Source organism: Crocodylus porosus, unplaced genomic scaffold (assembly GCF_001723895.1).
Source record: "Crocodylus porosus isolate Cpor-Errol unplaced genomic scaffold, CroPor_comp1, whole genome shotgun sequence".
Taxonomy (NCBI): Eukaryota; Metazoa; Chordata; order Crocodylia; family Crocodylidae; genus Crocodylus; species Crocodylus porosus.
This window is the reverse complement of record NW_017728920.1, coordinates 679787-705234: the sequence shown is the minus strand read 5'-3', so window position 1 is coordinate 705234 and position 25448 is coordinate 679787. Positions and strand designations below refer to the sequence as shown.

The 25448-nt window shown below is 44.8% G+C and overlaps 1 protein-coding gene across 3 annotated transcripts; it reads right to left on the bottom strand.

The window, feature by feature from the left end:
- Window positions 1-1608: 1608 nt before the first annotated feature.
- On the bottom strand, window positions 1609-19573 carry NRBF2 (nuclear receptor binding factor 2). Of its 3 annotated transcripts, XM_019538461.1 has the most exons (5): window positions 19452-19573; window positions 15756-15809; window positions 7055-7139; window positions 5153-5193; window positions 1609-4060 (listed from the first exon to the last, which is right to left on the bottom strand). In XM_019538461.1, exons 2-5 carry the CDS (start codon window positions 15786-15788, stop codon window positions 3341-3343), a joined length of 879 nt encoding a protein of 292 aa, XP_019394006.1. In that variant the 5' UTR covers window positions 15789-15809; window positions 19452-19573; the 3' UTR covers window positions 1609-3340. The 3 variants fall into 3 exon arrangements, with proteins under 3 accessions (XP_019394006.1, XP_019394005.1, XP_019394007.1); XM_019538460.1 differs by lacking the exon at window positions 15756-15809; XM_019538462.1 differs by lacking the exons at window positions 5153-5193; window positions 15756-15809.
- Between the last annotated feature and the right edge of the window lie 5875 nt (window positions 19574-25448).

Genomic DNA, 25448 nt, shown 5'->3' with positions numbered 1-25448 from the left:
AAAAAGCAAATAGTGTTATATGAAAATAGAGAACTGAAAGAATTATCATTCTACAAATCAGCAGTGCGCCTCACCTGCCCTGCTGGGTTCAGTTCTGAAACATCCTTTTCACAAAGGAGGTGGTAAAAACAAAAAAATCTAGAGACAGCATGGAAAGAAAAACCAGGCCACAGCGAGGAAGAAAAATGTGGGACTTCTTAAAGGATGGATATGACAACAGTAATCTGGAGTTAGCTGTAGCAGAGGAAGTAATGTGGGCACACCACTACTTGCTCTCTCTTAATACAGAAACAGGGAAACAAACCAACAGGTAGTGCATCCAAAATTGCTAACAGCAAAACCCTCTCACTTTTAGCCTGTATAATTCACTGAAGATATGGGCTTAGCCAAGTTCGCAAAAGGATGAGATGTTTGTGGAGAAAGTGTATCCACAAACATTACGGCAGGGGTCAGCAACCTACAAGCCAAAGGGCTTCTGCTGTGTTTTGGTGGCAGCAGCACTGTGCGAGTGCTGGAGGAAGGGGGGAGTGACTCAGGCTTCAAATGAAGCAGTGAGGGCATGGGCTAGGTTGCAAGTGCAACAGGTGACAAAATGTTGCAAAATATTGTCAACCCTATATTAGTGTAAGCTAACCACCAACCCTATATTAGTGTAAGCTAACCACAGACGGGCCTTAAGAAAGGATTCAGTAGAAACACTTAGCTACAGGGTTATCCACTGAGAAATCTGGCACCCTGCATAACAATTAGTGTGTGGCAGCTTTTTAATGGGCCACATGCTTTTTTCAAGCTGAATACAGATTTTAGCTGGAAAACAGCAGGAGTTCTCGTATAAGTAATAAATTAGCCTGGAAATGTTCATATTCAGCGCTTTGCTTTTCCTTCAGGATTTCCAAGTACTGTGTGTGTTAATGTTGTTGCTGTTACAGAGGTGAGAAGAGGTTCACATAAGTAATCTACTTCCCCAACATGCAGGATGAGTGGGACCAATATGGAGCCAGCTCTGCATTCTCACTTTGTGCCACGCTGCCTTCAGTGCAGAGTTCATCGAGGTATAAACAGACTCGGACCATCATATTAAGCCAATGAAGCTTCCAGGTGTTCTGGTTAATTGCTGTAGAGGTTTGTGGAGAGAAAAAGTAGAAATGTGTGTTTTGGACTACTTACTGTGGGCACACTACAGAGCTTGACATGTGCTGAAGGACTTCCTTGGAGGTGAGGAAGTTTCCTCCAAGGGCCAGGGAGATACTTGTTTGAATATTCATCTTTATTATGAACAGAATGGATAAAGCTGAAGGCTTGCTACTGCCTTCTTCCTTTCTCCTGCTTCTTCAGTGGTCCTCAAACTGTGGTGAATAGGCAACATGCTGAAAGAAATTCTTCTAGATACAGTTTTCAGGTTAACAGGGAGAGCAAGGTTACAATGCCTGCAGCGCACAAGCTCTTCAGCAGTCTTGCTCCTGAGTCAGTGACGTATTGTTGCAGAGCTTCAAGAGAATGCCTTGCAACAGCTCTGGATGGTACAGGAGCACAGACAGCCATGCTACTTGCCCTCAGGCAGTTCAAATTACTTAAGCAGCTACCTGTGGAGCATACTTTGGTGGGGGGGGGGGGGTTTCCCATTCATTTTATAAGCTAACATAATTACTGTTTTGTTCAAAAGGCTTTCAAATCTCCCTTTTCTATCTCCCAAGAAGTCTGTTCAGGAAGTAGAAAATGTGTCTTGTTTGCTTATGACTGCAGCACAACTGAATCAAGAATGGGTTTCCTTAGGCAAGTCCTGGCTGTTTTTCTATGGTTTTTCCTTAGCGCTCCTTCAGCAGCAGAAAGTACAAGCAGGCAACAGAGTAAGAAACTTTGCACAGATGAGATAAATGTAGAAGCATGGTGGTATTCACCCTTTTTCAGCAAAAGGCTGCTACTCAAGCTATAGGAGCCTGCAATTCTGGAAAGAAGAGGTGTTTAAAAGAAAAAAACAAATATGTTTAGCTAGTCACTAAACCAAGACATGTTAGCTTGGAACAGTTTATGTAATACAGCAGTCAGCAGCCTTTTTCCCATGACTGGCTGGAATGACTTGGCCCAGCACAGACAAAATTCCCTCCCTCTAGGCTATAGTGTCATGCAGGCAAAGTCCCCACGGTCCACAGACTGCTGACCGCTGTTGTAGTATGAACAGTATTCAGTTGAAAACATTATAGTAGCACCATTAAAAACTTAAATCCTGCACATTCCTAAGCTCCTGTAGAGAGACAGTCTGCTCAGTTCAAGACAAATTTGGGGTGAAGTACATCCTGCAGTCTCTGCTCCTTTGCTAGGCACCTGATCTACGTCATAAGAACCAGACTGAGTTGAGTCATTTCACATACTACCAAGAATTCCTCACCTTACACTAACACTGCTTTACTCATTGACAGTGGAGGGAGAGGCTACAGAAGTTCAGTCACTGTTTCTCTATGTATGTAAGTGGCAGCATGAAGCTTTGTTTCTTTGATGACTCTGCAACAGTTGAAAAGACTATTATCGTTATCGCAGTGTTTAGCGTAGCATAGAACATCTTAGTCTCATCCTCCTCCTAGCTAATGTAGATGTAAACAAACCATTTTATTTTTTTCAATCAATTACTGTCAGCTAAGTATTACTTCCATTCATGCACCTCAGAAAACAAGATTTCCTTGAGTATATATTTTCTTAGACAATGTAATTTTTTTTTTTTACAGAAATCAAAGTAGATTTGATGCACCCTGATTAGTTATGTAAACAGAGAATTAAAAAAAATCCTCACAGAACTAAAAACTTGGTTCCTTCATAAAGTGGAAAATTAACTCTCTCCTGACTGATCTGAGGTTAACAGTACCAGGAACACAGAGCATGTGGCACGTAGATCCATCTGGAGGTGTCTGAGTTGCACCAGCACTAAATTAGCAAACTTGTGCATAAGTGTGTATATGAAAATACATATACACGAGAGAGAGAGAGAGCCATTTTCAATATGAAGTGGCAACAGTTCTGTTCATGGCATTCTAGATATAGCTATTACATATAGTGTACTTAAAAACCTGAAGGATTGTGCTGTTTGAAGTGTTCTCCAATGCCACTCATTTGGTTTGAAATGTCAGGAGGACTGAAGAACTTGCTTTTTCCCCCTCCTTTTTAAGCCAGTTACAGTACCCTTCAGCTCTGTGAAACAGATTATCTAGAACCTGTCTTTCACAGTGGAAAAGTTGCTACCGTGCCTTTTCTCCCATCATAGGGCTATTGCTACCCTTGGATCACCACTGTCCCAGGGTTCTTCCCTTTTCTCATCTTCCTTAACTGCACTAACCATTTCTCACGGCCTTTAACTATCCATGAGTCCTTTTAGTATATCCTCTGAGAGCTCCAACAGAGGGAGCTCGGGCGACGGAATGTCCAAAGGAGGGAGATTAGGTATTGGAATGTCTTTAGCCTTCCCAGCATTGGCTGCAAACTTCTGCCAAGTTGAGGCTGATGTAGCAGTAGTTTCTGAATGCTGCTGAAGACCCCATAACTCAGATTTCTCCACAAAGTCAGCATCTACATCCAGCTCTTTCTCCACTGGAGATTTGATGAGTCTTGCCCGTTCTGCTTTCAGCTGCTTGTTCTCTCTCCTCAATTGTTCATTTTCAGCTACAAGGAATTCCACGTGCCGTTTCAAATCTGCAATTTTGGTTGCCTGCTCTTCTATTATTGTTTTGTCATCTTTTGGAGCTTTGCTTCCAGTACACATTTCTAATGGCTCCTTTTTTTTCTGAAGGAGAAACAAGAGTGTATCTGGGTCCCTGTCAAAGACTCCCTGAATTTCCTGTAGATGCTTCTCTGAGGAAGGGCTGTATTTCTGAGTAGTAGTAACCAATACATTTTGGTCATCAGACTCTTGAGATGATGGCTTATAGGAAGTCTGAAGATGGGCAGCTATATCCTTGTCTACATTCTGTTGGACTTTTAGCCTTTCTTCCCTCTTTGCTCTTTTCCACCTCTCCTGGATGAGCAGTATCTGTTTCATGTGACTATCCCTTTGTAATTCCAGTGATAGTTGAGCCTGTGCAAGAACAAGATTGGCTGAATTAACAGTTAAGCTCATATAACTTTATCTGCTTGAATATTTTAGCAGACCTGCCTGAAGGGAAACTTTGGGCATTCACTGGTGTATTACCTATATAACATGCAATGTTCCCAAGCACAGTAGAATTAGATGACATACCACTGAATTCTACAGAGCTACAGTTTATTAGTGGAATGGTATCATTAAGTGTGACCAAAAGAAGTCCAAAAACTGAATCAGTCTAAGAACACATAAGAGGAACAACTATGAATCTAATTATCTACTACTTATCTAAAAATAGAAAAGTGTTAGCTGAAATGTGTTTATTAATTCAGTGGACAAGTAATTGAAAAATGTGAAGTTTTTTTAGAATAAGAATCCTATTGTTGTAGTGCATGGCTCAGGTGCTAGGTTAGGTGGTGGCAGTTAATGCTAGGGTAACCAACTAACCAGTCTGACCACAAATTGGTCAGAACTTCCTAAGCCACTGAACCGCTGGTCCAGATTAGATCTCTGCCTGAAGACACTTGCCACTCAATCCCAAGGACAAGAGGATGAGGGGGAAGTTGCCTTCTCCCTTATCATGATAATGTAACTTTGTACCTTGCAGTGAAAATGGCCATTTGCTATAGAAATGGTCCTTGCTGAAGGGGGAAAAAAAAAAAAAAAAAATCAAGATGTCCAGTGACATTTGTTCTGATATTGCATTCAACTTTTTCCCTGGCCTAGCTCCAACAGATGTTGACCACAGTTGTTGCTTCTTTAGAAGTAAAAGATGACAGCCAGGAAGACCGCTTACCCAACTACCTTTTAGGCAATTCAGCTTCTATATTGCCTCTGTTCTATCGAACCCAACTGTTTTCAAGGAAGGGGAGGAATTACATTGTTCCTGTCCCTGGCTACTCTACCAGTTCTTTGGGCCTTGGAAATCTAAGTCGAAGTTAGGATCCACTGTACAGTAATTGAGGGGTCTGATGACACTGGAACACGGGATTGCACATGTCCATGGGACGGAGTTATGGGTGCACAGTTGTGCCCTGGCCATCTCCCAGCAGCCGTAGTTAGAATTGAAGCTAAATGGAATCTCACCTGCTCTGACTGTGTCAGCTTCATGGCTTCGGTAAGGTATGCTGCACAAAAAACAGACAAGTTGGGAAAGACTTTAGGCAGAGTTGTGAAAGCTAGAATGCTCTCTAAAGCTAAAAGGTAAAGCTTTTCTTAGCACATGATGATCCGCTGGCTGAAGCACGCAAGCGTAGTGCTAAGAAGGTGCTTGGTGATTTTCTCATGCGTCTACACAGAGCTCAAAGTCTTACAGGTGATGGTGTGTAAGGAATGACCTATAAGTGACATCCCTGCTTGTGCAGATCTGCTACTTGTCTGCATTCTTCTCCAACTTCTATTTTTCCCCAACTGCTCAGCTTGTCAGAGAAAGCTCAGCAACAAAACAGCCAGACTCCAATAGGACTTAACCCCTCAAGCACAAAAACAATGTTGTCTGTGTGACATTTCTCCACAGGGATGGTGGGGAAGAGGGAGTTAACTGGCACTACTAGCAGGTTGCAGAGTGGTCAGGTCACTGCCTAGGACACTTGCAGGGTGGAAAGAGTAGAAGAGTGGTTAAGTAATGGCCCAGGTAAATATTTTGTTTGTTTCACTAATCTCACTTTCACAGATTTTGTTAACCCCCTCCCTCACCCCATATAGTGACGATTCTTAGGGACTGGCCTCTAAGGCTTTGTGAAGTTTCGGTCCAGATTCAATTCTGTGGAGATTCGACCCGATTTGGTGGCCAAATGGAATCAGAAGACCCTTTAATCTCTCTGAAGTGGATTGGAACTCTCCGAATCGATTCAGAGAGATCCGAAGATTCAGCCATAGACACAGCTTTAAACTTTTTTCTATTTACCTCAAGCAGGTGGCTCATGATGCTAGGGTAGATGGAGTGTCCCACAGGAGCATGGGGGGCTCCTCAGCATACTTGGCAGCAGGCCCAGAAGTGGAACAGAAGTACTTTTGGATCGGCCAGGGAGCACACGGGGGGGGGGCCCACACTCCTGTGGGATGCTCCATCTACCCCAGCATCACAGCATGCATGAGCTGCCTGCTACTTTGAGCTATATAGAAAAAACATTTAAAGCTGTGTCTTTGATTCTTTCTTAAAGCTGATTCTTTGAACGAGCATCGAATCGTCTGATTCAGCCGACTAGAATTGGGAACAGTGATCCAAATCAAATCACTGTCCCCAGTTTGGGCCGAGTTGAACACAGCCCATTTCATACACTCCTTCTGGCCACTGTCATACTTAGCAGAATCTGCTAAAAGTGCTCCATTTTCCAGCCTGCACCACTTGAAATAGATCTTGTATAGAGGCAGCAGATAAGTGACTAACTGCTACCTGCAACCTGCTAGTAGTGCCAGTTAAGTCCTTCTTCCTCTCTCCCATCCCTCTAGATCAGATGCCTCCAACTACTAGACACCAATTGCACCTTACTGCCAGCTGCATATTCATGGACTATTAAATATGAACATCTAAACGTGTGCTTAGGGTAGAAGCTAAATAAACTAGGTTCCAGTGCAGAAGGAAAGACTGTCCATCCATCATAAGGATGGATCTACAGAGTTTCCTGACATTTGATATATATAACCTGTAGAAGCTAGACTTGTTACCCCTTAGAAGAAGAGCTTTTCTGGTGCCAGCAACACATCCCTTAAGTAGATTAATATAACCAAGTACTGGTCAGCCACAAACTTTTGGTAAACAAGTTACACACTTCCCACACTGCACAGACAAAGCCTGTAATTCCAAGTAAGAAAGTTATTAAAGAGTCAAACAAAAGTACCAACAATTAAAAATAAACACATTCTAGCAGAAGCCCCAAACTTTAGTTTTTCCAGGTACATAAAGCAGTATGTCTAGTTACTAGGGCTGACCAACTTCAGATGAGGCATTTGGAAATTGGGGTATGAGCATCAAAGGTGCCTACTCACCAGCTGCCTTTTGGTGACAAGAAATTGCTTCTTCATATTTTCCTGCTGCCAGCAACCGGTCAGCTTTTCTGCTCTGCTGATGAGCCTTGAAAATAAGAGTAGTGTTACTATAATTAGAGTTGAAGCTAAAACTGTTGTTAAAGTAAGTAGCACATACAGCTGTTTGGATACTCAAGAGGGTCTCAGCTCTCACACTCCAGCCTCAGACTTAAATATTTCCCCTGTATTTGCATCTCCTGCAAGACTTACTATGTAAGGATGTGCGGACAAGCATTCTGGGCAGATCTGACAACGCAAAGGACCCTGCCCATGGTGACCATGTGCAGTTTTTTATAAACACTGTATATGAGCACATAATAGTGACAGCCACACAGGTACATACTTACATCAGTAAACAATATGTGTTAATGTTTGATAAATGTCAAAAAACTGGTTTAGCACAGCTGTTCTGAGGAACTACCTTCCATTAGAATTATGACTTTATATTCTACATTAGCCTTCAACAATTAAAACTGACTTAGAATATTTCTAAGCTTCTTGCTGTGTTTCAAACCAATAAACAGGAGACTCATCAGTACTAACCCACTTTCCTGAAATCCTCAGACACGTATGGGAGATTTGCCTATTACTGCATGAGATTTGGCCTGCTTAAAATTGACCTAGGCCTGTAATAGGATAGAGTAATTCATGCAACTTATTACCCTTCGGTTATGACTGTTCCAAGCACACGTTTGGAATATGCATCACCTTGTGTGCGTCCTTCACCAAAGAGCAGCTTGCTGGTAGATAAAACATCATGTGTGGGGCTAGCTGGTCATGAGATTTCCCCCATCCTCCATAGCATACCTTTCTGGGGACTGATTCTTTAAATTTAGTTGAGCTGTGGGACTACCGGTCATTTTGCAGCTAGTTCCTGTATCCCCTTCTTTCAGCTTCTGGCCACGTCCAGATGAGCATGGAGATTGGTCCCCCAGGGAATGCTCATGCTACCTGCCCTCTGGTGCATGGCAGGTTACCCTGGGTGGGGTAGGGGAGACAGAGGCCAACACAGTTGCTAACCCAAGCAGCCTTACCTGGGGTCCTGGGGGCCAGGAAAGCTGCAGCTGCATTGCTCCTGCAGCTTGAAGGCTAGCTCCAGCCAGCCAAGCTTCAGTTTGGGTGATGTACACTGTCCCCACATGTGCTGCCTTACCTTTTTTCTGCGCAGATTTCTTTGACCCCCGGATCTTGGGGGGGGGGGTCAAAAAAACCCCAACCCTGTGCTGCAAGGCAGCAGTACAGGAAACACCTGAATAGGCAGTATGTGGTACCATAGACAAGTCTGCAGTACAACATACTGCACCGTCACACTCGTCTAGATCCAGCCAGTGTTTCACCTCGTGAGCTATCAGGAAATAATCTGTAACAACTGCCTTGTCTTTCAGCCACAGGTGGTGCATAGGTGACAGCCAAACCTGAGGGAGTGGGGTGGGAGCAACAGATAGGTGCCTGTCCCCTGATTTCACTTGGTCTGGACATCTCTCTAGGTGATGAAAACCTAAATGGTATCTCAGGCTGTGATGGTCAAGACTGTCCACTAGTCTGTCTGATGGAAGAAAACCAGGAAGGGGTGATGAGAGGGTGGGCTGCTTTACTCATTTTGTTTTTCAAAGAAGTCTATTTTTCTGGTGTACCAAGTCGTCACATTGATTCTTAGCCCCCTATTTCTCTTGCTTAAAAGTCCCAAGGACTCTGAGATCCTATCAGCTGGTCTGTCTGCATGCAGTAATTCAGATTTTATCTTTATGTATCAAGAAGAGTTAGACTCATTACCTTACAAATTTAAAGTACAGATTTGTAGGCTGCATCTACCTTAGCAGTTTAGGAACATCCATTTAAAAATCCATGGCTTACATAGGCAAAATGTTGTAGCCTTCTACCATCTCTGCAGATGTCAATGATAAATGCATCACTTGTAACTGGTATGCTTAACAAAATATCAGAAAGACTCAGTTGTGATTATCAGTTGCACTGTTAATACCAGCCACTTTATCATTTACTTCACAGAGTGCCAATCCAATCTGTCCACTATAAGGGGGAAGAGACCATATTAGACAAAGCCCAGGAACTATGCCAAGGCGCATAAATGCAATGTCCTGTTGTTTGGTGCTACTTTGTTCTTAAGCGCCTGGTTGAGAAACAGCTGGACAGTTTTGAACCATTAGAGGAAAACTGCATGAGAAGCTAGTTGGGTGCCAAATGGGAGGTTTAAAAGTTTGTATTACTTTATTTGAAGTCCATCCCTTCCCATCAGTGAAAATTAAAAGAGGAAAACAATAAATATTCAGTTACGTAATAGTTGAGGGAATATCTACAAACACATACTTTTGTGGGCCACTGAATATTGTTGATTGGTGGTATCAGAAAGGATCACCCAAACCAAAAGCCAGACTAAAATAAACACTTTTTTCAAACTTGATTAAGCAATATTTTGAACCCTGCTCAAAATGGCTGTGTTCTACTGATGACATGATGATGAAGAAATGAAATAACTAATGCAGTAATTAGCCTTCAGGTGTGACCAGATAGTTGCACTGCTGGTCATGCAACATTGTTACTACGATAAACAAGAATTTGCAGTGTCTGTCTATTACAGGCTATGCTATTTTTGAAGGCTCCTACTGCAAAACAACCTGCAACAGGAAATGCTACAAACATCAACAAGAAACTGTCACTCTCCTATCCACATTAAGATTGCATCCAGAGCAAATATAGAATAATTTTGTAGTGTAGGAAAACATGATATATATTATTCATTTTTCAGGAGGCCAGTCATCAATTTAGTTTATATATTAGTCTCCTCAAGGCTGTTTTCAATCTTCCAGTATTGACTGAGTAGTTTAAAAAATTGATCTCAGACTAGGTTCTTAAGGTATTGACAAGAATTCACTAGCTTATTTCTCTCTCTCTCACACACACATCCACCCCTGCATTTGTTTGGTTACCGAGGAAGGAGGTTTTTGGCTAGCATTCCAATATAAAGATTTTGGTCCCCATGCCTGAGCTCCTACAAACAATCTTGTGCCAAGGAAATGAGCACACATTACTAGGGAAGAAGCAGATGAGTAACTTGCATGTAATGTTGACCCATCTAGAAATGCTTGTTTCAGATACAGCCACTTCTTGTGCCATTTGTCTTTGGCAAGGGAGGTTGGTAACACTATCTACCAAGAAAAATAGTACCAAAACAAGAAGGTATATACAAAAATCAAGACTCGTCCATCAAAAAGATCTGCAGTGGGCCATCACCAGGCATTCTGAGTTTGGTGTTTTACATCACAATAACTACTGTAGAAGTCTCAGTATACTCAAGCCAAAACTGCCCAGTGTAACATTTCTCTGCGACTTGGAACCAACAGCCCTCGTACTAGGTAGGGGGACCAGACCCACATAGTCCAGGTACACTAGGAGAAGGAAACTTTCTAAAATCCTGAGAGATGAAAAAAATCTAATTGTGCACAAGAAGTCAGCAACCAGAGCCTCAATTCCACTTATGAATGCCTGAAATCATTTTCTTCAGTGTAGAGAATTAAGTTTCACAAGTTCTTAAATTAATCTTTGTCATTTAACCATCTGACTATGGTTTTAATTAAGATAGTTAAGTATAGGTAAAAAACCTCCTGAAAGTTATTAAGTATTATCCATCAGAGAGAGACTGGTTAAACAACTAAGCAAGCCCAATAAAGTTAAAACCTTCGCTTAGCAATTAAGAAGGCATTAACTGAAGTATGTTGATAAAAATCAGATTGTTATCCAGAACACAGAGATAGAAATACGATGACAAAACTCTTTGGCCAATATCAGGTTTAGATATACTGATGCCAGGACAGCCATTCATTTTACTGTAGGGAAAATTCCAAGCATCACTGGAACTAATTTCCGTTGTGGAAACTCCTATTGGGGAGCAGCAGGTTTTGCATAGCTCTATTTGTGAAAACAAGGTGTTCTTCACTAGGGGGAAATTTCTCATCTGTTCCTACTACTGCTTGGTTTGTCAGGGAAATGTTTACTCGTTTATTCCACTTTGCAGGTGTTTTTCCAACCAGTCAATTTTGTGAAGACCTTACAATATTCAGCATAACCAATCTGTCGATCCAAAGAAAAGGATGGTGTTGCCTCCTTAACAGAAAGTGATACACCTCTAACAAAAGTACTTGGATGTTTAGAATGGCATCTCTTAATGACAAGTACCACCTCTCATCTAGCCTATGACTACCTATTGTGCAGTCTCAGTGCCAAATCCCTCTATGCACAATCCTGATTGGTAAGATATCATAGAAAGTTAGAGCTAAGGAACCTCCAGAGGTCACTTAGTTCCACCCTCTGCTTACAGCTCCCTGGCTAAACAAGAATGACTGAACACTTGGGACATCAATACCAGAAAGACAGACAAGACTGGGACAGAACACTTTAACCTCCCTGAACATTTGCTGACCTCAGAGTGCCCGGTCTTAGAAAACAACACTTTAAAAATGAATTTGAATGGGAAATGACAGAACAAGATGTTAACCACAGACAGGCCTATGTTAAGCAGGGTCTAAACACGGACTACAGGTTCTTATTTCATTACCTCAGTGGAATAATGTAATTTTCCATTTCCAGCCTGTGGTCTGCAGACCCCCAAGGGGTCCATAGACTACATCTAAGGGGTCTGTGAAAGATGACTATGATCAAAACTATGTGAATACACACACTTACAATTCAAAGGGGTCTGCACCTCCATTCAAAAAAAAAAAAAAAATTTAGAGGACTGAAAATAATAGAAGATTGAAAACCACTGCATTACCTGGATTCGTTTTATAAACCATACGTCTCTTCAATGGGTTAATTGCTTCGTTTCTCTCTCCTACCCACCTAGCCTCCCTCAGCAGTGTCCCCTCCTTTCTCTGCCCTTCATATTCTCTTCCACTGCTTTCTACTCAGCAGCTCTGCTTCCTACAGTCCCTTCACAGCATTTACTGAAATAAGCCCTCTGCTTAGGAAAGACTGTACATCTCTGATTTAATTCTAATATAAAAGTCTTTGTTTGCCTGTCTCTAACGCTTCATTTGTGCTCCAACTGGCTGTCTCAGCAGCCAATCAGTGTAATCTACACAGAGAGAGACAGCAGAGCACTGCCATGACAAGGTGGACTGAGGGGCTCCTTGGAGGCAGAGGGGGATGATGGTGGGGACCAAAGTGCCACCATAACCGAAGGAACAGAGCAGGAGCTGACCTCCCCCGACCCATCTGCTTCTTTGAGCCAGTGGGCCCCACCCCCAACAATAGCCACCAGGGAGGGGTGGTTAGGCCTGAATGGGGGGGAGGGAGGGGGGCAGGGACAGATGCTGGGTTCTGGCCCAGCTGGGCCCCCCTGGGACAGGGAGCAGCCCCAGCCCTGAAGCGGTAGGGGTAAGGGAGTGAACCTGGCTCCGGGCCTCCGTCCCCACCCACCCCTGCCCCCACCTCCGGATGGAGAGGGTGGCTCCATCCCCACTGCTCCCTGCAGGCTACAAAAACACAGCGAACAGAGGTGTTGGGGGGCAAGACCAGCCTTGCAAGCGGCAGGAACAGAGCAGATGGGGGTGGGGGGATAGGGAGCCCTGAAGGTGCAGGGGGCGGGCCAAACACAGGCCTCTATCCCTGGCCACTCCCCCCCCACCCATCATTCTTGACAGGCAATTGGCTAGTTAGTCTATAAAGGTGCAAATCTATCCTGCCTTCTGCCTGACTTCAGACTAACATGGCTAACTCTCTCCCCCTAAACAATCCCAGCCAAGTGTTTGTCTAACTTGCTCTTAAAAGCTTCCAAAAATGGAGATTCCACCCCTCTGCTTGGTAATCTGTTGTAATCTTTAAGCACCTTCACACAGAGAGGTTTCCTAATGCCAACCTAAGTTTCCCTAGCTGCAATTTAAGACCATTACTTCTCATCTCATCCCCTGCAGCCACAGAGAATAATCAATCACCATCCTCTTTATAAAAATCTTTCATGAATTTAAAGCCTATTATCAAATCCTCCAAACTTCTCTTCTCCAGGTCTTTCAACCTTTTCTCATAAGTCATGTTTCCTAGATCTCTAACCATACATACGTCTGACCGCCCACTTGTTAGCCAACAGATTTTGAAGTCAGAAAGACCTATATTGTGTCATGTATGTGGCAGAGGACCTTATGCAAGAAGGTAATGAGTGTGATACAGCACCCAGATTCACCCCCTGGCTGGTGCAGAATGAAGGAGAGGTTGTTTCATTAATTTCAGGGCTGCTAAAGACCAGGCATAAGAATGTCCTGACTATGCCCCAATCTAAACCTAGACCCTGGGAATGCTGGGACGCTAGAGAGTATAGCCTACGAGATGCTGGGAGCAGAGCCAGCTTCATCAGCTCCCACAGGCCTTATGCACCAGCAGTAGTCTGATATGGGCTATAGCACAGAAATAGACTCTATGTATCAGCATAGAGCATATGTATCAGAACTTACAAAATATGGCTGACTTCTCTCCCCACAACAGTCCTTGTCTTGGTGAAACAACATCCTAAACATTTCTTGCTTTCAAAAAAGCCACTGTAAAAAAAGTTAAGGACCTGTGAAAATGGCAAACTGGGGATTCGTTCAAAAATGCTTGGTCTTGTGTTCAGTTCTGGGCAGCATGTGCCACACTGTTCTGTGATCTGTCATCTGAGTGGTTGGAAAGGGCTAGGGCAAAAGGTGACTAAACCCAGGTTGCAAGCTGTGGTGCAAAGCAGTGTCTAGCTCTGTCATCGGCGATGAGACAAACAGGTAAGCTGAAAATCTTGTATTTCTCAAGTGGAAACAGGCATGAATGGGATACGGGTAAGGTAAACAGCTCCTGCAATTACTCTGACAATAGCTGCGCCAGATATAGTCACCCTAACACCTGAGCTCTTGAAATGTTCAGCAATGAATCGATGCTTTGCCAGACCCAGACACAAAGGAAATTAAAGAAACAAACAAGTTTCCAGTGTGCTTATAATGAAGCGGTGACAGGGCACCTCTGCCTGCAGCTAAGTTACCTCACAGGTGGTATAAAAAGCAACTTGGAGGAAATACAATACTGAAATTCTGTGTACTTAGAAATAATTTGGTAAGGACTATGAGGAGTCAAGATTTCTTTCAAGTCAGATGAAGGGAAAACAGCCAGATTTGCAACACCCTTTAGGGTATGGAAAGATAGAAACGGGTTTTTTTGTTTTTTCTGTGGAAATGAACAACTACAGCTTTAAGAATTAAGTGCTCACGTGGCCCTAACCTGGGTAGAGAAAAAGCAGCCTCTCCAAGCCTTTCCATTTGAGTGCTAGCTGCTGAGGAGAGAATAAGCATTGGTCTAGTCAAAATTTTCTGACTCTTCAGAACAACGTGACAGAATTTTTTCTTCCTTCAGTTATACTTTGTTTTTCTGGAACACAGTGGAAAAGTTCTTCACTAGAACAGAACTTTTTAAAGCCCAGAGAGAGAGCCATTTTGTCTGTTAGGCTTGCACTCCAAAGGGCACTGTTTGGAAACCAGCACATGCTTTAAGGCAACAAATTAGATACATATTACAATGTGCTATTTGCTAAGATGGTTGCAAATGAAATCAGGAAAACAAAGCTGCCAAGATAAAGTGGAGGTTCCCAAGGAGAACTGTCTGTTGGGTAGGATTGCTTTGCGCAACTGTAAAAAACAGTTTAAAGAAGTACTGAGAGCAATTTACGTTCTCTTGTTAACACTCCTTACTCAGTAGGGACTTCAGACTTTTTACCTTTCCCAAAAAATAATCCTATTAAGCAACGAGGCAGATTCAGCATTCGATTCCTGAAGACATACTTACTGTCTAAATGTTTGAGCAAAGATCAGAAAACAGCATGTCCTCCAGTCTCGGGAATTATATGAAAAGAGTAGTAGGTGTCCTCCTACTATAAATAATAGGGATTATTACAACAGGATAGGAATAAGAGAAGTCACTTGATTGTAATTTTTGTCAGTAAGTATCAAAGTTTGTGTCCCTAATAGGGGGCATTCCAAAGATGTTTAAAAACTGTTTCTAAAGCATTTCTAAACACAGTTGACCAGAATCATTTGAAAAGAATCTCCACCCATTTGCTAATAAAAAAACGGTAAGATGAGACTCAAATTTCTGAAGAAAGTACAGATAAAAATATGCTGACTGCGCAGTTCTATCACTGCTGTCAAGTGAGGATCAAATCCGATATTTCAGGACTTGAACTTCCCTTCTCTTCCTGCCCCCTGCACCTTTGTTCAGAAAGGTCCTGTTTATCTAAACACAGCTGTGTCGGCAGCACTTGCTTACTGAAAGGAAGCAGTCACTGCCTTAATCTAATAGCCATATGAATTAGAATAGTGGTTCTCAACGGGGATGAGACAGCCATGAGAACCTGCCAGGGATGCCATGATGTCACTGCTGCAGAGTGAAACTGCCCTATGCACCTTGGTTTTTAGGAGGCACATGGAGCCCCACTGAGAAAGAGCTGCCATAAAGGCAGCCTGTACAACTGCATTACATTATACAGGTAGGTGTGCCGCTTCTGCTTTACTTCTTCCAGGCTTGGCTTGTGCCAAAAAATGGTGCGTCTCCCTGCATTATGTTATGCAGGCAGATGCACCGATTTTGCTTTAGCTGCTTCTCATACACAGGGTGGCTAAGCAAGCTGGTTACTCACCCCATGGTTATTCAGAGCGTAGCCCTTTGGCATGCTTCTGCAGCTTCTCCTTCACTGGAAGAATAGGAACCTGTCACTTATGGAGAAGCTCTCCAAACTGCTCTGGAAGCAAAGTGCTCAGTGCACACAGCTTTTATTAGCATAGCATGACTCCTGGAGTTCTCCCATAGCCTTTTGATTCCCCATTCCACCCATGTCATTATATGGTAAAAGCAGGAATGCCATATTATTTCCATAGCTTCTTTTTCTATATGGGTTTTTAACACCTCCTCTTAAATCTAAGCATTCTCTAAATCCTAACTTTTAAAGAACTTGGTAACTATAGTGACCTACACACAGTGATTCATCTTTAATGTCCTGCTTGTCTAGTTTAGATGAAAAGCTCTTCAAGTCCTCAATAATGTTCTTTGCAGGTTAAGAAACACAGCAAAAAAAATTATGACCAAGAAGCATTTAAGTATTTCTTGTTTATAAAGTATACACTGACATACAGGAGGTAAACAGAAGAGACTTAGTAGTATTATACTAAAGATTACATAGGAAATGAGACTGAGTGGAATCAAAGCAGTAGAATCGATCTGGATACCAATTGTAAGATATAACCCAATTCCCGAATATGTAGGGTTATCTTCATGGTATCCTTAAGAAGATTAAGATCAGGGCTAGAGAAATATACTAACTCAAGCTTTAAAGAAACTCTGGAGCCAGGAAAATTTTGGTGTTCTCTGGAAAAGGTAGAAAAGCCAAAAGCATGACTGTTCTCTTTACAACCTGTGAGTGAACCACACAATAATGTTAAGTTTTCTGTGAAAGAAAGGAGAAGCCATTCTCAACACATCTGTAAGTAATACAGGATTTTGCGAAGTAGCCAGTCAAAACCCTAAAGTAAGAAAACTAAAAACTCTTTAAGATTAAAACACACAAACAGATGCAGAAGGCATTCCCAATTAAAGACAGAAATGGTACAATTAAAGTATTAAGATCCAGATTTGCAGAGATGTTCAGATGCCTAAATCCCATTTAAATCACTGCAGCAGATTTTAACTAATCTCACCTCAAACCCCACTACTGAGATGACACAGATCAATACAAAGGCCAGTACTTATAAATGTGATCACACTACCAGATGAAATGTATAGTAGTTTAATATTGAAGAGCAAACTGAAGACCACTAAAAGTACCTAAGTAATAAATGAATGGGTGCCTTAAGTGGGGCACTACTGACCCACGCAAGAATGTATATTTGGAAGCATTACCTTTGTACTAGGGGTGCACTAATAAAAAATATTTTGACTGATACCAACAATCAATTACTGGCCAGCCATATCAGCTGATGCCAATCTGATTGCCAATATATAGCCCCACAGTTTGGAAAGGAGCATCTGGGTGGTAAGTCTGTGGTGGGAAAGGGGCATGGAAGAGGCAGACTGAGGTCCCCATGGTGAGGAAGGGAGTGTGGCTGGGGCAGGTCCAGGCTCTGCCCAGCCAGGGCAGTATGCGAGACAGAGCTGCAGACAGCTCATCTGAGGAGTGCAGGGATGAGGGGGGCAGCTCCCCACTGCTGCATGCACCCCTGGGGGAGGCATGTGCCCCCCATATTTGTGCGTAGGGCAAAGGCAGCTTGCCTGCTGCCGGCTCAGGGCTGTGCTGACCTCTTCCTGGTGGGGTGGGGTGGGTGGCCACAGTGCTGGGAGAGGGAGCTGGCCAACCCAAAATTTGCTGTAGTACCACCCTTCCAGTGCCACCACTGCCTGCCCTGAACGCAACCCCAGCTTAGCCCCTCTGCCAGGAAGAAGCCAGCGCAACACCAGCAGGCAGCCCACCCTCACCCTGTACACAAATGCAGGGGACACATACCCGCAACGCATGGGTGACTGGTGCCTCTGAAATCTGGTGGTCGTCCCCCAGCAGCCGATTGCAGGCTGGGGGGAGGGTCCTCCAGCGGCCAATCGCCAAGCCAGCAGCAAAACCGAAAGTGCACTTCCTACATCTCGCTAATGCCCCCATGCCTTTCTGGGGTTTTGCACAGTAGCCAGGAGCTGCCCCTGCCTTCCCACCCCCTTGTATCTGCCACCTGAGCTGCTTGAAGCTCTGTCCTGCACCCCAACCCAGCCCAGCCGAGCAGTGCCTGTCTCTGCCCCAGCCCCACCCCCTCCATCATTGAGGGGGCCTCAATCTGTCCCTTTTTATTGTCTCCCCCACACCCTTTCCTCCCCACAAACTTACTGGCAGGAGGCTGTTGTCCAAGCTGCCAGGCTGCACTCCTGGCTGCGTGCATGCTGCACTGCACCCATGCATGTGGTATTTATCGGTGACATTGTTGGCTACACCAGCCAAGAAAAGCCAATTGCTGATAATGTCAATTTTCCTTTTATCAGTGCTGATATGATATGGACCAATATAGCAATGCACCTCCACTTTGTACAGCTCAGGTACTTTGCCAAGTTAATTGTAACAGGTACCTGTAAATTGTAATATGTTAATTGCAAAGGCCTTTGCCAGAGTATAGGACTAGTTAAGAAACCTATGTGTTGATATTTAAAAACTGGAACTGAAAATATAGTGCCTTTATATAACTCACAAGCACCATTTCAGCTTGAACATTTTGATTCAACTCCAACTGCCCCAGTTCCTTATCTCAGAAGGTGCTCCAGGAACAAAGACTTAATTTCATTTCTCTCTTTACATACTTTAGTCAGTGTCAGATGTGAGCATAGCTCCTTAATTCTGAGATCAAGAGAGGCTATTTTAGCCCTGCCATAAATTACATCGGTCCTTATGCTCTTTTGAAGTATGCCAACATGGCCATTGTTTCAAGAGGCAGCTGCATGATTCGGAGATCGCTGAAGCATAGTGTGGTACAGCCATGTTACCTCCTTCCACTGGCAAACTTTTCTCATTCAACTTGCAGCACAAGAACTAACACAAGGATCCTCTTGTGGGAAAGCTGGCAGGTCTCCTTAACTCCTTTAAGTCACTAGACACCGTCTCAGAATTAAACCCTGAACCGCTTAGAGAGGAGAATATAACTGGTATTAATATCTGAGTAGATTAATATCTGAGTTGCATGCTAACAGCCTGCAGACAAGAAACAGTGCAAAAATGTATGAATATTGGTTTTAACTGGAGTGTGATATCTGCTGTGGTTGGTGCCACAGGAGAGGCCAAGTGCTCAGTAAGATTAAATAAAAAATCAGGGGATGCTTCCCTGGCCAGGAAGGCCAGTAGCTGCAGGACAGGAGGTAAATGATGCTGGACAGTTGGAGGGCGTAGTGCCCCTGAGCACGGGTTGGGAAATGCTTACCCGGGCTCCGGGCCTCCCTGAAGGCTTCTGCCCCATCCCATGATGCCGGGGCGGGCGCTCCCAGACCGTGGAGCCCCCTGCCCACCCGAAAGACGTGGCGCCGCCCAAGGAGCCAGGCGCTGTTTGTGGAATGGCACCGCCGGCAGGGAGGGGCGCTGCTCCTGCTCCCGCGGCACAGCCTGAGGGCTGCGGCTGGGCCCCGCAAAGGAGACGCTCCCCGGGATCGCTTGCCCGCAGCTGCCGCCACCGGCTCTCGACGTGACCCCGGTGTAACGGCCCCAACACCCCGCCAGCCGGCTCCACTCCCCCCCCGGGCCGGACACGTCCCCCCGCCAGGGCTCGGCCAGAGCGGGCCCAGCGAGTTGACGGAGCGGCCGCCCCGCCGCGCTCACCAGGTTGAGGGGCCCGTCCATCACCTCCATGGACGGCGGCTGCGGGCACATGGGCGCTGGCCCGGCCCCGCGGCACCCCCCGCCCGGCCCGCGCTGTAAACACGGGCACGCTTCCGCCTGGCGCTCACCGCAGTGTCGTCACCAAGCGCAAGAGCCACGAAGAAGTCTCGCGAGAGACTCCTCCTAACAGGATAAATCCCGCTAGCCCAGTTACCTTGGCTGGTGGCAACTCCAGGGCTGTCATTGGTTCAGCACTTCCACATGATCGACCGGAGTCCCGCCCCCTCAGGGTCCGCTTCTCACCCGGCGGCGACAGCTAGGGGCAGCGTGCGCCTGTGACACAGTCGGCACAAGGGGAGGGATGCGATCCTGCCCCCGGGCAGTGCGCAGGCGCAGCGGGACACGCCTACGGAGGCTTCGGTGCGTTCCCCGGCGCTGCCGCTCGGGGCCGCCTTCGCCTGGGGGGAAGCGGTGCCCTTGCAAGAGGCTCCTGCTCCCTTAGCGACGCCAAGGAAGCCGCCGCGGCCGGGGAGGGATAGTTTGTAGATGCCCGTCCTGCTCTGCCGGGAGAAGTACCCGTGACGCCGGGCTGGCGGAGAGCTCCCGCGCCCCGACCCTACCCCGCTCACTCTCGCTAGGCGCGGAGTGATCGTAGCCAGTGTCGCCTCCTGACGTCACCTCTGACGTCAGCGTTAGGCAAGCGCGCGGCGGGAGCTCGAGTCCAGGCGCAGCTGTGGCCCCCCGGGGCCCTGGGTTGAACGGCTGCCCGAGCGCCCCCGTCTGTGTCTTGCAAGGGGGACCTGCTCCAAGCCTCTCCCCTGCACCTGGCTCAACTTGCTGTGTCCCGGTCCTGCTGCCTGGAACCTGGGCAAGCTGCAACCCAGCTGCACAGGCAGTCCCTGAGCAGCTCTTGCTACCTCCATCATTTCTGGCCTGTCAGCTCTGATGCTACCCAAGCTGTCTAGGGCAGTGGCAGGGCACACCTGCCAAGGTGGAGGATCTGCAGGCCTAAACTGCTGCTGCACTCAGGCCAACCCAGCAGGACCTTCAGCCCCAACTTACCTACAGTGTCAGGCCTTTCTGTCTCCCTGTCATTAGCACAGGGATGTGCTGGTGGTAGGGCCAGAGGGCCCAGGGTCCACTTGGTGAGTGTTGCCTCCTGATGTTACACCAGCGGCGGCTGTATTCAGAAGCGGCCCAGCCCTTTCTCACAATAGGACATGGATACCCCCAGGTACCCTCTGGACTATCCTGTTTCCTCCAAGCCACTTTTCTAACCCTTGCCTCAAACTACCCCATACTCTTCACTGGAGCTGTGTGAAAGGAATGAGAGGCAAGCATTTCTCTGAATGATGTCTTTTATTGGACCAACGGTGTAGTTGGGATTACGTTAAACAAGCTTTTGACTGTAAGAGTATAGGAAGCCAAAGTTGGCTTCTTGCATTCAGAGACCTGAGGAAGGAAGGAAGCATAGCACGGTCTTAGAGGACTCGTTCCCTTCACAGTAGTGGAATAATGATGTTGTAGCCATGATGGTGCAGCAATTATGCAAGAAATAAGGATTTCTTAGGGTGATATCTTTTATTGGACCAACTGCGTAGCTGGGATAAAATCAGACAAGCTTTCGAATGCAAGACACTCTTCCTCAGGTCCCTGAATATAGGAAGCCATTGGCTTCTTATATTTTCTTCCTATTCCATCATATGTTCAGAGACCCGAGGAATTATGTCTTGCATTCAAAAGCTTGTCTAACTTTATCCCCGCTACATAGTTGGTCCAATAAAAGGTATCACCCTAAGAAATCCTTGCCTCACGCATCATTTCTGATCCATCATGGCTACAATATCACTGTTAAATTACTGTGAAAAGAATGAATTGTAAGATCCCATGATACTTTTTCAGTGAGACACCTTGCAGAGTCTAGTGCTGAACCCTTTAGTTGGTGAAGTATTAAGATGTGTTTTCCAAATGTGGCATGTTTTACTGACCCAGTATATTTTACTGATTCTGCTACACGTTTTGGTACCTGAGATCCCACATAATCTATTGATGATCTTTTTCCAAGATGTACTACTCCAGCTGCAGACTTGGATCTAAATTAGGTATTATGTAGGATGAGTTTATGGTTATGTCGCCCTGTGGGGTCAGGCCAACTCTCAGGATCTCAATACTGTGATGTTAGAAGGGTGTGACACAATTGCACATATACAAACACACAAATCAATTAGGTGCATACACACACACACACACACACACACACACTACCAGCTCAGGCACATACACATCCAAATCAGCCTAGGCACATGTATGCCTATCACCAATACAAGCATATACACACTACACGCTAAAAATTAGACAATCAATTGTCAATACCTGCACATTCAGTACACATACACAGATCACTAATTCGTATATCATGCACACAATGATATATATATATACACACACTCACCAGTTCATACACACATACAACCCACCTACGCCTAGGTAAATTCCTAACTTGGATGGTACAGTATGTATGTGTGTTTTTGGGGTACCTGGGATACTTGGGGGAAGGTTAAGGTGAGAGAGAGAGTTAAAGGATAGGGAGTGAAAGTTGCTAGAACCAGGATTAGAACCAGTGGGCTAGAGAGAAGCTGACTGAGGAACTGAGGCTCGGGTTTACTTGATATCAAGTGGCCCCAGGGTTACTTGAGGTCACTGGTGCATGAGAGGGGCGGGGGAAAAGAAGCCTGGTGGCAAGGAGGAGACAGCCAGAAAAAAGAGAGAGACAGAAACCTGGGAGCTTGGGGCTGGAAATGGAGGCAGACAGCTGGGGATGGGGAGGGCAGATAAGTGGTGGCAAGGAGGAGACAGCCAGGAAAGAAATTGAGGCAGAAACCTGGTTGCTCAGGGGAAAAGGAAAAGGCAGTGGGGATAAGACAGTGGCAAAGAAACATGGGGTTTGGAGGCAGAGAGGAGCTCAGGACAGGTGTTGGAGGTGGCAGTGAGCCAGAAGCAGGAAAGGGAGACATGAGACAGAAGTTAGAGGGGTGAGGAGCAGAGATTGGAGAAGGGCTGAACCATAGTAAAGCAAAACCCAACTCGGGGTCCAAGTAACAGGTTTATTAGACAACACACTACACCGCCCCATGAAGTTATTAGTTCACACGAGTGCGCACGCACACACACAAGTACTCACAATGGCAGCAGGAGAAAGAGACTGAGTGGAAGGGTTGGAGTCCAGAAAGGGAAGAGAAGCAGAGTCCAAGTCCTTGGCTGAAGAGAGGGCTGGGGGGTGATAGCTACCTATCCAGGCAGGAAAGGGATCTTTGTCCAGTAGGTGTTGTCCAGAAGGGGGTTGCTGGCAGGGCCTCTGGGTAGTGTGGCATAGTGCTGGTCCAGATGGAGAGGGCGTCCCAAGGAGTCAGTCTTCACTACCCCTTTAATGGGGCAGATTATCTCTGATCTCCTATGGGGAGGGCCTGTTCAGGCAAGGTCAGTTCTGTTCCAGAGGGTTCCAGGTGTTCTTACTGAGTATGTGCAGCCTTGGCACAATGGTGGGTTGCCTCATCTTTTGTTTCTTGAATGCTGAGGGTGGTTCCGAGGGCTGGGTCGTTGGTCCACGTATTGGTGTCGACGGTTTGGTCATTCAGAGGTAGCTATTTTTAGACCTACTGCCATTGTCTCTCAAGCACCCTCATTCATCCCCATTCATTCTGTAACCAAGTTACATAGGAGGGATAGGTGTGAATCATGGGTTACACAACCAGGCCTGGACACAGGATGGAAACCATGACAAACAAAATGGAAACTTGACATGACTTATGCTAAGTTACATATGTAGGCCTAAATCATATAGTACCAGTAAAACAGTAATATAGAACAGTAAACATCAATATAAACATAATAATTATACAGGATAAAATAAAGTAGAAAAAACAAAACAAATACATCTTGTTACCAAAATAAAATGCTGAAACTTATCCTATGTCTGAGCTCACTTATTCTTATCTATAGGGAACAGAGGGAGAGACAAAGTCAGAAATGGTTGGAGAAGGGGCGGAATGCATTTTAGAAAAAGAAAAAGAAAAACTGGGGGTTTTGCTACAGTTACACTGACAGTGAAACTATATACTATCAAGTTGCTTACATTTTTGTCCACTTTATTAACTGCTGTTCTCTTTGCTAAGTTTCAGACCTGGAAAAAAAATTTCATATGTAAACTTACCTCGTTACATGTTTTTTCAATACATTATGCGAAAAGTTTGATTTATGACTGGAGATAGAATAACTATTGCCTCCTATGTGCTTACCAACTCTCAATAATTAACACAATTCTTCTAAAAATAGACTGTTATGCTGAGCAATTTCCTAGAAATAAAATCATTAGTTTTGAGGAATGTTTTCTATAAGCAAGTGTCAAGAAAGAGTAATTAATTTAATTTTAATTTCATTTTGTAAGAGACGCAGGAGAAGTTAAGATAAATACCAATTCATAAGATGTTATCTTTAATAAAAACAGATAAATTAGTGCCCTAATTCCTTGGAGACTCCCTGAAGAAGGGTGCTTGTTGTCAAAAGCTTGAAAGAACTTTTTTCCAGCTATTTGGTTAGTCTAATAAAAAATATCACATCTACCCAAAGAAACTTGCCTGCCTATGTCCTTAGACCAACCAAACTACAGCCAAAAACTAAAATTCAGCAATTGTGGGAGAAATGTTTTGGGAAAGGAAAGTTGCATCAGCTGAGTAAAATGTCATAAAATTTCACTGCCATAAGATAACATTGCTTAGGTGTCCATGTAGTCTGCAGTGTTCCGTACTACAGTTCCAACAAACTATCAATAGCAATATGCATCCATGGGATTGGCCATGCCCCCATTCAACCATATGAGCAGGTGTCTTCTAACTGTGAACCATAAAGAGTGTTTCTTGATCTGCTGCAGTATAGGTAAGTTATGTAGAGAAGGAGGTTTCTCTTCCTTAAGCCTTTTTCCTGGTGTGATATTTTATTCTGTAGTGATTTGCACAGCAAAACTTGTCCTAATACCTATATATGTAAACAATCCAAAGGAGCCCTTTTCCTCTGTTTTCAGTACAATTTAGTGTTTTAGAATTTTCTTTGAGACTTTTGGAAGAAAAATGTTATAATTCAATTAACACCTTATACTTATTGGTTTCTTGATTGTTTTTCTGAAAAAGCAAGCTGTGGGGTGTAGGGGGCGTGGTCAGAATTACATAAGTTCTCCCACATTTTAAAGCCCTGTGTTTGGAGGTTTTTTCTGTGCCATCTTTGCAGGTCAGCTCTTGATAACACATGGTAGGCCAGGTTGGAGACATTAATAAGTAAGTGGTTATGTTACCACTCAGGGCACTAATAGAAGTGACATTTGTCATGCAATCGGCTCCTTGAAAGTGCTCTGCAGCCATGCCCTGACAAGTGTATGGCTGCAGAGCACTTTAAAAGTGCCCTATCATGTGACAAATTAATCTGCATTTAATGGGGTTCAGCTGAAGGTGTTCTAAAGCAGAGCACCTTCATCAACATCTCTTTGTCCCTGCACATTTCCCTGCCTCGGGGGTCTCCAATCCACCTGCCCCTGCAAACTTCCCTCACCCTCCCTCCCATCTTGCAGACAGCATCAGATCTGGGAGTGGGGAGTGGTATGGCTAAGGAAGAGGCTGCAGACATATAGCCTCTCTCTGCTGGATCAGTTTCAAAATGGATCTCTATTTCCACCCTCCCCCCCGGTCCCCAAACAGCAAATGTCTGTTGGTGGGGGTCACTGTAACTCATGGTGTTTTCTGTGAAGTGCCATGAGTTACAGCAGGGAGCTGCACATCTGTCAGCGCCCTCAGAGAAATGAGGCTGAAGGGGAGAGACTGCAAGGAGTTAAGTACAGACAGAGAGAAGATCACAAGCTTATTGACACGGGTTTCTGTGCTCCAGCTCTTATAATTATATCATGGATATGGCAATAGCTTGTGTTTTTCTTAAATCAGCTTATGATGTGAG

Excerpts from the sequence above, each read along its gene's own strand:
- NRBF2 (XM_019538460.1), bottom strand. The coding sequence starts at position 19,502 with ATGTGCCCGCAGCCGCCGTCCATGGAGGTGATGGACGGGCCCCTCAAC. Across the intron at positions 5,194-7,054 it reads TTGTCACCAAAAGGCAGCTG|CATACCTTACCGAAGCCATG; the intron begins GTGAGTAGGCAC and ends TTTTTTGTGCAG. Across the intron at positions 4,061-5,152 it reads AGCTGACACAGTCAGAGCAG|GCTCAACTATCACTGGAATT; the intron begins GTGAGATTCCAT and ends GTTCTTGCACAG.